General features: G+C 58.0%; 2 protein-coding genes across 2 annotated transcripts in view; both read left to right on the forward strand.

Moving 5' to 3' along the window:
* Positions 1–362: 362 nt before the first annotated feature.
* NLE1 (notchless homolog 1) lies at positions 363–8,870 on the forward strand. The gene is made up of 13 exons (XM_085301303.1): positions 363–388; positions 1,209–1,352; positions 1,450–1,667; positions 1,771–1,850; positions 2,141–2,217; positions 3,407–3,504; positions 4,666–4,858; positions 5,351–5,486; positions 5,889–5,935; positions 6,086–6,288; positions 6,881–7,040; positions 7,133–7,203; positions 7,708–8,870. The coding sequence occupies exons 1-13, from the start codon at positions 380–382 to the stop codon at positions 7,718–7,720; spliced, it is 1,449 nt and encodes a 482-aa protein (XP_085157429.1). The 5' UTR covers positions 363–379; the 3' UTR covers positions 7,721–8,870.
* Positions 8,871–13,147: 4,277 nt separating this feature from the next.
* Positions 13,148–14,081, forward strand: part of ULK2 (unc-51 like autophagy activating kinase 2) — a 43,991-nt gene continuing 43,057 nt past the window's right edge. The window contains exon 1 of the mRNA XM_085301304.1: positions 13,148–13,809. Coding sequence (XP_085157430.1) covers positions 13,720–13,809 — 90 coding nt within the window. The 5' untranslated portion in view covers positions 13,148–13,719. The remainder of the gene's footprint in view (positions 13,810–14,081) is intronic.

Here is a 14,081-nt window from a genome sequence, read left to right on the forward strand (position 1 = left end):
AGGCTGCGACGGGCGATGCTGAAGTTGCCGCTTGGTGCGTTATATCTTCATAGCGGGCTCGAGGCTTCGAGCACAGACCGTGCTGGCGGGGAGAAGGGCTTGGCGTGGCATTCCTCTAAACTGGAGCGGGGCAGACTATCCCTTTGGCGTCTGTTGGYCTCTTCCTCGAGGGCTGCGGCCGCGGGAAGAGTCTCCTCCCTGGACTTACAGCCGAAAATCCGCGGGTGCGGGGCGGAACTCGCCGACAGCAGCCTCGAACCTGCGGCGCCCGGCGCGACTCGCCACCGCCGGCCGCCAGGGGGCAGCAGCGCGGCGGCGCCCCCCCCCCGTCCCCCCCCCGGGAGGCGCCGCTTCCGGCCCACGTGGGCTCCGCCCGCACATGGCCGCGGTGAGCGGGGCCGGGGCCGGGGGTCTGCCCGCTTCGCTGTGGGGTGCCTGCCCCCCATATGGGGGTCCCTGCCTGCTTCCCTACGGGGTGCCTGCCCCCCATATTGGGGTCCCCCCCCCGCTCCCCCATAGGGTCCCTCTCCTCCCATATAGGGGTCTCTGCCTGCTTCCCTATGGGGTGCCTGCCCCCCATATTGGGGTCCCCCCCCGCTCCCCCATAGGGTCCCTCTCCTCCCATATAGGGGTCTGTGCCTGCTTCCCTATGGGGTCCTTCCCCCCACATTGGGGTCCCTCCCCTCCCATATAGGGGTCCCTGCCTGCTTCCCTAGGGGGTCCCTCCCCCCCACATTGGGGTCCCTCCCCTCCCATATAGGGGCCCCTGCCTGCTTCCCTATGGGGTGCCTGCCCCCCCCATATTGGGGTCACTGCCTGCTTCCCTAGGGGGTCCCCCCAACATTGGGGCCCCTGCCCGCTCCCCCATAGGGTTCCCCCCCCATATGGGGGTCCCTGCTTGCTTCCCCCTATAGTGGCTCCTTCTGCCTCCCCATGGGTCCCTGTGCCTGGGGTTTGCCCCCCCCCCCCGACATCGCCCTGCCCGGGGCAAGTCCTGCTCCCGCTCTCCCCAAGCTGGGGGTCCAGGCTGCCCCGGGCRCTGCTGGCCCCGGGGGGGGTGCCCCTGCTTGGGGCTGGGGGACCCTTTTGCCCCCCCYTTTCCCACTTTGGGGGTCCCCAGGCTGGGGCTGGTGTGCTGTCGGCCCCTTCTGCAGCCCCCCCCAAAGCAGTGGGGACCCTGCGGGTGTCCTGAGCCCCTTGTCCCGCAGATCATGTCGCTGAGCGAGGACGTGGAGCGGCTCCTGATCCAGTTCAGGGACGAGGCCGGGGAGCCCCTGGGCTCCCCCTTCGACGTCCCCATCGGCATCACCCCGGAGAAGCTGCAGCTGGTCTGCAACGCCCTCCTGCAGCAGGTGAGGGCCCTCGGGCCGCCCCCCGCCGCGGGCCCGGCCAGCGCCGCGGCAGCAGCCCCGAGATCCCCGCGCTGGGCTCCTGCCGCCTCTCCCGCAGGATGAGCCGGTGCCTTTAGCCTTCTACGTCCACGATGCCGAGATCGTCGCGTCGCTGGAGAAGACCTTGGCGGGGCAGGCCCTGGAGACCGAGAAGGTGCTCGACATCATCTACCAGCCGCAGGCGGTGTTCAGGGTGCGGGCGGTGACGCGCTGCACCAGCTCCCTGGAGGGGCACACCGAGGCCGTCATCTCCGTGGCCTTCAGCCCCACGGGAAAGTAAGAGGGTCTGGCTGGGGGCGGGGGGCACGGTGGGCGCCAGCGGCAGCCGCGGCCCCGTCTGAAGGCACCGCGCTGAGCCAGGCCCCTTCTCCCTGTCCAGGTACCTGGCGAGTGGCTCCGGAGACACCACCGTCCGCTTCTGGGACCTCAGCACGGARACGCCGCAGTTCACGGCCAAAGGTGGGTGCGGGGTGTCCTGGGGGGGCAGCTCCTGCCCCACTGCCTGCTTGGGGGGGTGGGGTGAACAGATCAAAACCTTGGGTGCCGGGTGAGCCGTGAGGACTGGGAGCACGGCTGGGGGAGAGGAGCAGCTCTGTCTCACCAGCGAAGCAGAGAAGCAGGGGCTGGCCAGGGGGAGCGTGGTGGTTTCCTCCCTCCTGGGTCCTGCTGAAGGGTTGCGACGTACCCGGGGTGCCGGGGACAGACGGACGCAGCTCTCGCCTCACGCCTGCTCGTACTCTCTCCGCCAGGCCACCGGCACTGGGTGCTCAGCATCGCCTGGTCGCCTGACGGCAAGAAGCTGGCGTCGGGCTGCAAGAACGGCCAGGTACGTGTCGGCCCCACCTTCCCTTGCCGCGGGGCCRAACCTGCTGGCGCGGCTTTCTGGCAGCCGGGGTGGGAGGATGCGCCCCGCTGTCCAGAGCAGGATCTCCTGCGGCCCCGAGCAGCCGCGCGCGCACGGCCGTGTCGCGGTGGTCGCGAGTGGCCTTTCGCGGAGCGGCGCTTTCGAGCCCATCGGGGAGGTGGCTGCGCCGGGGAGGACCCTGCCTTTGCCACGCGGCCTTTGAAGCAGCCTCTCGAAGGGCCTCGTGCCGGTGCTGAGCCTCGCCGTCTCGCTGCGGCCGCTTTTCCCTCTGCACGGGAGAGAGTGCGGGCTTTGGCCGTGGTCCCTGGCAGACGGGCTCGTCGCGAGGGAGGGGTCTGGAGCGAGGAAGGGCCAAGCCGGGGCCGCTGCTCGCGTGACCCAGGCGTGCAGCCTCTTCCCCGGCACACGGGCCGTGCCCCGGCTGCCGGGCGAGCTGCGTGTGCCCGGAGCRCGTACGGAAACGCCCGCGGCGGCGGGAGCGCTCGCGGGCGGTTGAAAGAGAGGCAGCGCCTCGCTGAGCTGCGGCGGGCRCTCCGACCTCCGAGCGGGCTGCGAGCGCTCTGCCCTGCGCTCGGTCCCTGCGGAGCCGCTGTGATACGAGGCCCCGGCGTGGCTCCGGCCCRCTCTGGTGGCGTTCGGCTTTAAGCTGGGGTGCTGCTCGTCCTCCGCTTCCCGGGTTCTCTGGCAGCAGATGCCTGATGCCTTGGCCCTTTGGATGAACGTTTATACAGAGGGAGAAAAACATCAGCACGTGTCCCACCCGCAGAACCCGACAATAAGGAGCATTTAGCGCGCTCTGGCTTTCGTCGCGCTCTGCAGACGTTTCCAAGCTCTGGCACGAGGTGTCCGAGGCTCGGGCTRGCTTTTTGGAGACCTGGGTCAGTTTTGAGACGAGACGGATATTTTTGTCACAGCAGCATCTTAGGCAGAGCGGAAGGCGGTCCGGTCTCGTGCYTTTGAGATGTCAGCTGATTGCTGCAGGGACCTGGAAAGGAATCCAGCCCTCCCTGTCTCATCCCTGCTTCTGCCAATTTAAACGCTGGCACCGTGGGCCTGGGGACACCTCTCCTTTCTAAATTGAGCTTGACTSTCCCTGGGATTCACGCGACGAGCGGCCTGACGTGACCCCCTCGCTTCCTCTCTTGGTCAGATCTTTCTCTGGGATCCAGCCACGGGGAATCAGATCGGCCGAGTGCTCACCGGCCACTCCAAATGGATCACGTGGCTGTGCTGGGAACCGCTCCACATGTAAGTGACGGCCCAGCCTACGATTCCCTCTTTGCTTTTAAGGAAAAGACCGGCTCGGCGTTAAGGGCGCTGGTGCTGCGGGCCTTTCCCATGTTACGGCGCGCGTGCAGAGGGAGGACAGCCGCCAAGAGGGCCAGGAGAAATGCACCTAGCTCAGGCACTGCAGTCCCAGCTTCTCCCCACAGTCATGGTTGTGCTTGGGAACTCGCTGTTGGTCYGTGCCTCAGTTTCCCTCTCTGTCTGTAAAGGATACCTGCCTATGGAAAATGGTTAATGTTTGCGCAGAGCTGGACAAATGTTAGCCGCGCTCCTCCCCGGCGCTGAGCTGGGAGCAGGAAAGCCTGTCCGCGTGGTGCCAGAGCTCGGCCCCTGCCAAATGCTCCCCCTCCGGCCTCCTGCATCCTGGTTGCCTCTGTCATCTGTTTTATTTATCATGAGGGCTGATTAACGATGCAATCTCCTTATCCCTTTGATCAGCTAAAGCTCTGCCTGGGAGAGGTGGGYGGAGGGGGAAAGTTGTAGCTAATAATCCAGGACATTGCAGAAATAAGGAAGGGCCCCTTCGGAGCAGAGCCTGCAAATTGAATTCCCCAGTAGGAGACTCCAGCTATTGCAAGCAGTTAACTTGGTTAGCAAAAGCTGATTACAAGGGAGGATCAGGAAATGGAGAGGAGGGAGATGCCCCTGCCAGTGCTCACTGCGGTGTCGCCAGCCGGCTGCGCGCCCTGCTTGGCCCCTGCACAAAGCAGGAGCCGTGTCCTTCCTCGCCCCGGCACTGCTCGCGCGCTGGCAGCGTGGCGGGTCGTGGTGCCAGGCGTTAATGAGCCTCCTGGCTGGCCTGGCGCCGCTCTGAGCCGCTCGGCTTTGCTTTTCTTCTGAGGATGGTTTTGTCTCCACCATGCCATTCCTTGCTGTCACCTGCCTGCGACCAGCTGAGGGGAGACACAAGCTGGTGCAGCGGGAACCTCACTCCTGGGAGCAGCGACGCTGCAGGGCAGTGGATCTCCGTGACCCTGCCGGGCCTCTCTGATCTTAAGCCAAAAGAGCAGGTTGTCTTGTATTGACTTCTGGACCCTTAAATCGTCGGGGGCTGGCGTGGGGAAGATCTCGTGGAGGAGCTGTGCATGGCCTGTGACCGCGTGTGGTCTTCTCTCCACCCAGAAACCCTGAGTGCCGCTACCTGGCGAGTGCCTCCAAGGACGGCAGCATCCGCATCTGGGACACGCTCATGGGCAGATGTGACAAAATCCTCACAGGCCACACGCAGTCGGTGACGTGCGTGAAGTGGGGGGGAGACGGCCTGCTCTACTCCTCCTCCCAGGACAGAACCATCAAAGTCTGGAGGAGCCAGGACGTGAGTGAGATGGACGAGCAGGCAACCCTGGGGCTGCCGGCGGAGGGGGCTGCTCACGCTGCGCTGGGGCAGCTGCGTTTTCTCTCCCTGTCCACTTACCCCAGCACAGATCATGCCCTAGAAAATRTAGCTGCAGCCTGGGTGCTATATCCTCTAACCCCCTTGGAGCCTCTTGTTAAACACCATTTGAAGGGAGTAACTGTTGTGGAAGCAAATGTTTTCATCCCTAAAAGCATAAAGTAGACTTAAAAGCTGGAAATACCCTTGGAGTCACCTATGCTGGTGGATGGCTTGCARGGCTTTACTGGAAACCTGTCCCAGTGGTTCAGCAGTGTCATCTCTTCCCAGCCAACATGACTGCAGTCCTGCTGCTCAGCTAAGAGGGCTTGGAAAGTTTTGGGGTGGTCCCACTAGCACGATGGGTTTGGCAGGTCCCGTGCAGTCTGGCTCTGCCGTATCCATCCCTCTCTAAGTGGGTGGTTTTTTTTCCAGGGGGTCCTCTGCCGCACACTGCAGGGCCACGCTCACTGGGTGAACACCATGGCTCTTAGCACSGACTATGTTCTCCGCACCGGGGCCTTCGAACCCGCCGAAGCCTCCATCAACCCACAGGACATGAGCGGCTCCCGTGAGTGCACTACCCGCATTGTGGGCGGGGGAGGCAATGGGAAGGACAAGAGCTTTGGGGTGCAGTGAGGAGACCTGGTGTCTCCCCTTAGCATTGCCAGGAGCCAAAACCACCCTGACAGCTGGAAGCAGCCCCTGGGCCAGTGTTGGCCATGCTGACAGCCACAGTCCTCCCTGCCCATGCACAGAGTCCTGCAATGCAGGGATTGAGAAGGCCACCTGTGCTCAAGGGCTTTTGCCACTGGTGTGGCCTTCAGCAAAGGGGAAGAGAGTGAGCAATCACAAATACATCTACTTGGTCCACAGACCCTGGAGTAGAGGTGGCATCATGRTATTGTAAAGTTTCCTTTCACCTAAGGATTTCAAATGGTTCCTCTTCCCCCTATTCCTTTCCCTCTTCCAGTGGCAGAACTGAAGGAAAAAGCACAGCAGAGGTATGACCAAGTCAGGGTAAGTCCGCACAGGGTGCTTTGCATTTTATTTTACTGATGGAAGCACTAAATGTGTGCAGTTGGCTGTTGACCCCAACACTGGGTATGCTTRTAAGAGCTCTCCAAGCCTGGCTTGTACAAGACTTAAGCTCTTTCATCCCTTTCTCAGGGCCAGGGGCCAGAAAGGCTCGTCTCGGGGTCAGATGATTTCACGTTGTTTCTCTGGAGGCCAGCAGAAGACAAGAAGCCGCTGGAGAGAATGACAGGCCACCAGGCGTTGATCAACCAAGTCCTCTTCTCACCAGACACTCGCATAATAGCCAGTGCTTCCTTTGACAAGTCCATAAAGCTCTGGGATGGTAGGACAGGAAAGTGAGTTTTTTTGTCCCGTTACAGATGGGTACTGTAGACTGACCCAGTTTAAACAGACAACACGTTGTTTTGGATGACGCACATTCTTTCTTGCAGTTGCAAGGAGTGCTGTTGGTGTTTAGATGCCTCTGTAATCCAGGCTTTAACCTCCTACGGGAGTATCACTGAGCTCTCCGGAGCAGCAGTCCTTCCTTCGTTCTGCAGCTGTAATTAGTAATCAGTGATTTAGTGGCTTTTCTAAATTCTGCAGGAGTCCAGGCATGTGTTTGCTCATGTAGAGAAAGGAAGGAAGAATCCGTACTGTAAGGCTGCAGTGTTGCCTGATTGATAAGGGTTTCTCAGTGGGGGGGGTTGATGTGAAGGTCTTGTCTTCTTGAAGGCTGTGAGCTCATCTCAGAGGGTTTCTAGACAGACAGAATCATCAGCAGTTGATTGCCTACAAAGCATGCATGCTGGCTCGGGGTGTGCTGGGCGTCCCATAACCTTGTTTGCTAGGAGTCAGAGAAGAAACATGAAGGCAGGGCAAGGACAGGTTGGAAGACACCCAGCTGCCTGTTCATGTAGCAGCTTCTTGATGCCTCCCTCGCTCCAGGTACCTCACATCGCTGAGAGGGCATGTCTCAGCGGTGTATCAAATCGCTTGGTCAGCAGACAGCCGTTTGCTGGTGAGTGGGAGCAGTGACAGCACGCTGAAGGTCTGGGACGCCAAGACAAAGAAACTGGCCATTGATCTCCCCGGCCATGCAGACGAGGTGAGACGTCCGGGCGAGCTGAGCTGCTTAAGAGAGGCAGGAGTGACTCTTCCTGTGACAGCAGAACTAACTGGGTCTTCCTCTAATACTAGGTGTTTGCAACAGACTGGAGCCCGGATGGACAGAGGGTAGCAAGTGGAGGGAAAGATAAGTGTTTACGGATGTGAGTATCCCATGGTCTGTCCCTGGAAAAGCGGGATGTCACAACATGTGTGTCCTTCAAAGCCTCAGTTTTCTTGCGGAGGCCTTCACCRTTAGGGCATGATCTGTCCTTGTGGAGAGCTCGATGCTGGGCCAAATTGCACCCTGGAGGCCTCCCTCAGTGCAGGAACCGTTGCTGTCCCCCGGTAGATGATTAGAAAGCTGAGTCCCTCCAACTGCGCAGCCGGTGGTGCGGTTGGGCTCTGCTGTTTGGCCCTCTTGCACTGGGCTGGAGAGGGACAGAACAGTTGTGCAGCAGGTCAGACCTTCCTTTCTCGCCTTGCTCTGCCTCCCCTCCCGGTCATGCAGATAGACAGACAGCCACAGGCTCACGGGAATTTAGTTAGGGCTGACCAAGGGGCCTGGTCCTGCAGCTCCCACTGTGCTGCTCCCCCATGGTGTGTGCTGGGCTGCGTGGCAGTGCTGGCGCTGGACCGTGGGGACTCATGACTCTTTCTGTTCACAGATGGCGTAGGTAGGAGCAGTGACCAGAAGCCACCAGTCTTCAACTGGCCCAGCCTTCGGCTCCATCCGTCTGGGGAGATCTGGGAGGCGATGGATAACAAAGGCCATCCTGACCACGTCTCCTTGGACCCATCAGCTGCTCTCCCCTCATGGATTCTTTCCTTATATTTATTTAAGGAATTTTTAATTCCAGTTYTTACGAAGAGCTGTGCTTTGCAGGATGATTTTCTCTGAATGTTACGGCAGGGATATCTCATCTGCCTCCATCTCAAGCTGCTTTTTATTGAAATTTCTGCCTTGCCRTAGCCTGCCTCCTTTAAAGGGAAAAGCAAAGGGTGGGGGCGGCTCATGCTTTTTGCCTTAGGAATGATCCTGCAGGGAGGAAGGCTTTTGTGGGAGCAGAAAGGGATATCCTTATGTGACCTTCAGAGGGGAGAGAGGAAGGGGAAAACACAGAACATCGTAGCATTGCAGACTGCCACCCGGCTGCATGCCTGCTGCGAAGATCTGCTGAGAATAAGGCCTGGGGACTTCTCGTTACTCCAGCAGTATTTTGCCTTTACACTCATCCCGTTCGTTACAGGCTGTGCTGAGGGGTATTTCAGTCAGTTGGTGATCCTCCACATCCACGGGGACGAAAGAGCCCTGCTTTGTTCATGCACWCAGGGCTGGGGGCAACAGGCATGGACTTTGTACTGCCAGAGCTGCACTGRGGTTTCAGATCTCAGTGCTTCTTGGAGCTGGGGAAATGACAGCGTTTGTGTCTCTGTGCAGGGACTCTCCATTTCCCTTCCATCGGGGAAAGGAAGGAAGGGAGGGATGGGAAGTGGGAAGGATGGAGCAGGTGTTTTGGGTGTTGTGTGTCCCCTGGCCTGGGTTTGTGTCAACAGCAAGGCTGGGGCTGCCTCTAAGATCCCATCGTGGCAAATAGCAAAACTTCATTGCTCTTGGTTAAAACAGTGCTTTTAATATTTGTAAGCTTGCTGTAAGCCCTGTTTWTTATTTTATTTTATTTAGTCAATACAAGCTTCCAACAGTCATGAAGCAATAGACCAGGGTTTAGTGTTTACTTCCAGGACAGTTAGAAAGCAGTGGAAATTTAAATGTGATTAATAAGGAGTAKAGATTTTATTCTCAGGTTTAGTTGCAGCAAGTTAACATGAGGGCCAATGAGGCCCAAATGAGGGCCAAAACATTCTCCATAGCCATCATACTGTGGTTGATGCTCTGTGGTTAATTCAACTCAAACYGGGTGTTTAGTTCTTGGATGTTTCCTAGCTGCAAAAGATAACATTTTAGGACTTTGTTCCTGCTAGCAGGATTGCTCTGGAGCATGAAGAGGGGATGTTGCAGTAATGATGTTAATGGCTCTTTGCTTTTCTGCTCTTCAAAGTCATGTGAGCAAAAGACTGGAACAAAGGGTTACGTCTTTGATGTGACTGAGAACACAAATTATTGTCCCTTCTGTTGCTATTAGTGTCTTTTTCCACCAGCTGGGTCAGCTGGCTCTATCTTTGTGAGATCTTTTGGGAAGAACTCCATATCCTGTAGCTGCTTTTTTGTTCAGGTGGGTTTTGGGGACTGTGAAGGCCATGTTGTGCCYATTTGCATAAACTTTGCATAAACAAAAGCTTGTGGCGGAGAGCGGTTTAAAGCTGTAGCTGGTACCTGTGCCCCTCAGGCGGCCGTGCTCTTGGCAGGGAGCGGCGTGCTGGCACCTGGCGTTTTCCACTGGGAGAGGGGCTGGTCTCYGTTTCGTCTCCCGAAGGGCCGCCCGGGTTGCCATGCCCCGTTAGCCTGCAGCACGTTTCATCGTAGGGGCGGCCAGACTGCAGAGCCAGAGGGAGCGAGCCTGTTTGCAGGGGCTGCTTTGGCTCCTGCAAACGTGGGTGCGCGCGTACGTGCAGAACATTTCCTTCTCCGCTGATTTCCAAAGCAAAGCAGCTGCCATGCCCCGGCCGTGCTCCTCACCTAGGTAAGCTGTTATGGTCCCTTCAGACTCTGCTTCTGTAGAACTAGGGAATGAATAGAATCTGATTAAAACTCAACTTCCTGAGACTGGACCACAAAGCTTTTCCAAAGCAAAATGCAAATTCTTGAACAAAAAGATGGCCAGGAAGTAAGTTTGCACCAAAACAAGCTGTCCCAGCCTTATTCTTTCTTTGACCTGATAGTGGGCAGATTTTTGAGCCCCACTATGTGATGACTTTGCGCATAGACCAAATTGTATTTTCCTATCTAAGCAGCTGCTACTATTTTTATCATTCATACAGTACCAGCCTTCATGCATATGAAGTTCTGGCTCCTTTCCATCTGTATTCCTCAGCAATCCCCTGCCACTCCTCCCAGCCGTACTTGGATGCATGCAGCGCTGCCTGGGCCTCATTCTGCAGTCTGCTCGCTGCTCTGGGGCGCTGGGAGACCGCTGCTGTGCTTCACTTTGGAGGTGGCTGCCTTTTTAGCAGGAAGCAAAAATGAGCACTTGATCTCCCTTGCTCTCCTAGTGACGTGAACTTTAATTAGTTAATAGAATTGCATCTGCAGCTCTGGATGGAAGGTTTTATTAATGTGCGAGGCATTACTACTTTTTATTAAAATACAAATCTAGACAGTAAGCTTGAGTATTCAGTTTGCCTGGTACCTTTTCCAGTAACTACTTCTAACCTTCCAAAAAAACATACTGGAAGCATACTGAAATATTCAGACTTTTCAAAAGATGTGCTACGAATCTTGGTATGTGGTGCTGTTTTAGTCCAGTATTACCCAACTTAGCCAACATTATGAGTATTGCACAGGTATGCCTGCCACATAGCCATTACTTTTCACTGGTAATGGAAGAATAATTTTAAGCACATCCAGCTTACATGGTGCTCTTCCTGAACCACACTCTTGACACTTCTGCCTGTTAAAGCTGTGATACCTTGAGTTATGCCACCAGTAATTTTGTTGTTACAAATGCTTCTCTAGAGTGATATGAGGACAGCGATGATCAGGACCGGGGGGTATGCCAGTGCTCTGAGTAAAGCTTAGCTATCTTGATTACCTTCTTGGATATAACGTAGAGAAGAGAACGGCGAGAGCATCCAGAGTGAAATAGGCTGCCCCATACAGTGAGGAGGCTGCGGTGGCATGGGTGACACGCTCCTGTCCCTTTGGGTTACATCTAGACAAGCAGGGCCTTAACATGCTCCCAGGGCTGCGGGAGGCAGCTCTGCTCAGCCCTGCAGAAGGGATGCTAACGGGCTTCGGAGCGGTGCTGCCTGGAGCCAGACTCCTTGGACCCACGGGCTCATCTACCCAACTCGTCTGATCTCCCGAGTATTTTCCAGCTGTCCCAGCAATCTAATTTCTTTGTGGCTTATTGCCTGGGGAGAGTTTAGGGAAAAAAAAAAGTTTTTTTGATGAACAGAAAGAAAATCAGCGTCTTAGCCACTCTGCATGAGCGTTAGGAAAACCAGTCTCATTAGGTCAGCCTGGACACCATTCAGATGCAGTTTCTGCCTCAGAAACAACTGCAATTTGGTGGCCCAGTAGCAAAGCGTTTGTAAAGACCAATAGCGTTCTCAGGGACAAAAGATGTTCTGGAAACTCGAGTGCTAACGTCGGTGTCCCAAGGAGCTGCTGCCAGATGAAAGGATACTTCCCCTGTGTACTTAGACGAACAACCGAGAAGGTGCTAATCTCTTCCCAGAACTGTAGCTCCTGCGATCCTGAGTCCTGGCTTACGACTGAGAACCTAATTTGACTGAACCACCATCGTGTGGCAGGAGCAACAAATGCGTCCTCWGCGCTGTCACCCCTGGCTGGCTTCTCCCTGACCACAAAATCGGTGGCCCTTGCTGAGCCGCAGGTCGCTGGTGTCCGTATAAGTGGGCTGCAGCTATTCCACAGTATGATATGAGGAAGAAAAACAGCGCACAGTACTTTGTCATGTATTTGGAGGTTGGGATCCCAGCGCTACAGCAACGTGCTTRGTTATTCCAGGCAAAGCTTCCTGCTGCTCCTTGCTGTTTTGTYCTTGCTGCGCTGAAATAAACCTGCTCGAGGGCTCCGTCGCCACTGCGAGGACAAAAGGACATCAGGCACGCCGCTGCYGAAGGGAACTGTATTTTTGAACTGTAATGCAGAACGGGTGGCTTAGAAATTCCTGAAGTGGCTTTCTSTCTGTGTGCTTTTTAGCTTCCCTAAAATGCAGCTTGTGGCACAGGCTTTGGGTTAAGAAWACGTGCCAATGCTGAGAGGATTAACACTGAATGTGAAAGTCAACGGATAGGAATAAGCAGCCAGTTCTCTCGGGGGAAAATATTTTCTGTATTGGAATATTTAACACATTAAGACTTTGGGGCTTTTTCATGGTTTTAAAGAGGCACTGTGAATACATGTTGGAAAGAGCTTGCACCATCTTAATTTATGATTAACTGGAAATATTTTTACATCTCATTTATTCTTTCTGCAGTGTTCTTTTAACCCACTGAAATTAATTGGTCAGCTTTGCTTTCTCAGCTTTGTATATTATGTCAGGGCTATGTGTGTGTTTTTTTCTTTTTTATAAGCCCTTTGGTTTTCTGATACAAAATAGATTTCTTAGGACAGAGCYTAAAATGCCCTGCGTAGAACTGCTAACATCTTGCTGAAACACCTTCTCCTTTGTCCAGGTGTGTTGCCTTTGAAGCAGCCTTTAGCTGTGATGGTTTTGACGCGGCACACAAAGCTATTAGTATTTGGCTTTGGATTACAGAAAATCAACGGAGATAAGTGAAGCAGAGAAGCAGCTGCCTAACTCCCTGCTCGGTCACTACTTTGATCCGCCGGCGCTGCAAGCGGAGCAGCAAAACCCCCGCGGTGCCCCCGGGTCGGGCCCGGGAGCCTTCCCGCGGCAGCTCCTCCAGCAGCGTGCACGCACGTTCCTCCGTCGCCTCTCCCTTCATGGCGTTCCTCCTGCCYGGCCTGATGCGCGGCCCAGGGAGCCCAAACGGCTCCGGAGGCCCCGGTGCCTTCCAGGAGTGGGGATGGCTCCAGAGGCCCCCTGGGCAGCGGGAACGGCTCTGGAGGCCTCGGGGAGCAGGAACGGCTCCGGAGGCCTCGCTGACTCCCGGGAACGGCTCCGGAGGCCTGGTGGCCCTCGGGGAGCGGGAGTGGCTCTGGCGGCTCCCGGAGCCGGGTAAGCGGGGCCCCGGCCGGGTCAGGCCGCGGGCCGGGCCGGGCCGGGCCGGGCCGATCCCAGCTCCGCCCCGCCCCGCCGGCCCCTTGGCGGCGGCCCCGGCGCCTCAGGCGCTGCCGGCCCGGCCCGGCCCGCGCGCGGAGATAGCGGCGGAGCGGCCCCGCCTCGCGCCTCCGCCGGGTTAACCGGGGTGACGCACTCTTTGGCCGCCGGCGGAAGCAGCCGGGCGCTGCGGCTTGCGCGCTTCGGCCTATAAAAGGCGGCAGGCGCGGCGGCGGCGCGGGCAGTCGGCGCCGGGGTAGCGGCGGGCGCGTCGCAGCGCAGCGGCTGGAGAGCGGCGCTTTGCTCTCCTCCCCCCACCCCGATCTACACCCTCCCTCCCTCCCATCCCGCGGGGCGGGGGAGGGGGCCGGCGACGACAGCAGCAGCCGCAGCCTCCCCCCGGCCGCCGCTCCCCCGCCCTGCTGGATGCTCCGGGGTTCGGTGCCTGAGGGGCGCCGCGGGGCCATGGGCGCGGGCCGCGGCGGGGCGCCGAGCGCCCTTCCCCGCTGAGGTGGCGGGGGGGCGCCCATGCCGCACCGGCCCCCGAGAGGCTTCCCCGCCACCTCCGCCCTGCCCTCCCCATGCCAGACGGAGCCCCTCGCCTCGGAGACGCCCTGCAGCAGCCCCGGCGGCCCGGGGGTCGGCGGCCGCCCCCGCGCTATGAGAGCAGCTGCCCCCGCCGCCGGGGGCAGCGCGGAGAGGGGCAGGCTGCCGCCCCGCCGCCGGCTGCCGTGAGGCGGCTCTAGCTGCCGGGAGGAGCCTCTTTGTCCGCCCGCCCTTCCCGGGGCTTCATGCCCGGCTGAGGGGGTGATGGAGGCGGTGGGGGACTTTGAGTACAGCAAGAAGGACCTCATCGGGCACGGAGCCTTCGCCGTGGTCTTCAAAGGTCGCCACCGCAAGGTAAAACAGCGCGGGGCGGGTTACACAACCCCGCGGGGGGGGGGCGGGCGGCTCTTCTGGGGGGCTTTCTTGGGGTCAGGCCGCTGCTGCCGGGGCCGAGCCTGCCGCCTCGACAAACCCTCTTATTATTATTATTATTTTCCTCATTATTATTAATTATTTTATTTTAGAGCCGCCAGGCCCTTCCCACCTGCGCCGGCGGCTCCGCGGCCCTTTGTTTGGCARCGGGGTCGTGTTTATCCCGCCGGATAACGAGGGATCTCGGGGAGAGG

Source organism: Rhea americana, unplaced genomic scaffold (assembly GCF_003343005.1).
Source record: "Rhea americana isolate MKP2758 unplaced genomic scaffold, rheAme1 scaffold_175, whole genome shotgun sequence".
Lineage (NCBI taxonomy): Eukaryota > Metazoa > Chordata > Aves > Rheiformes > Rheidae > Rhea > Rhea americana.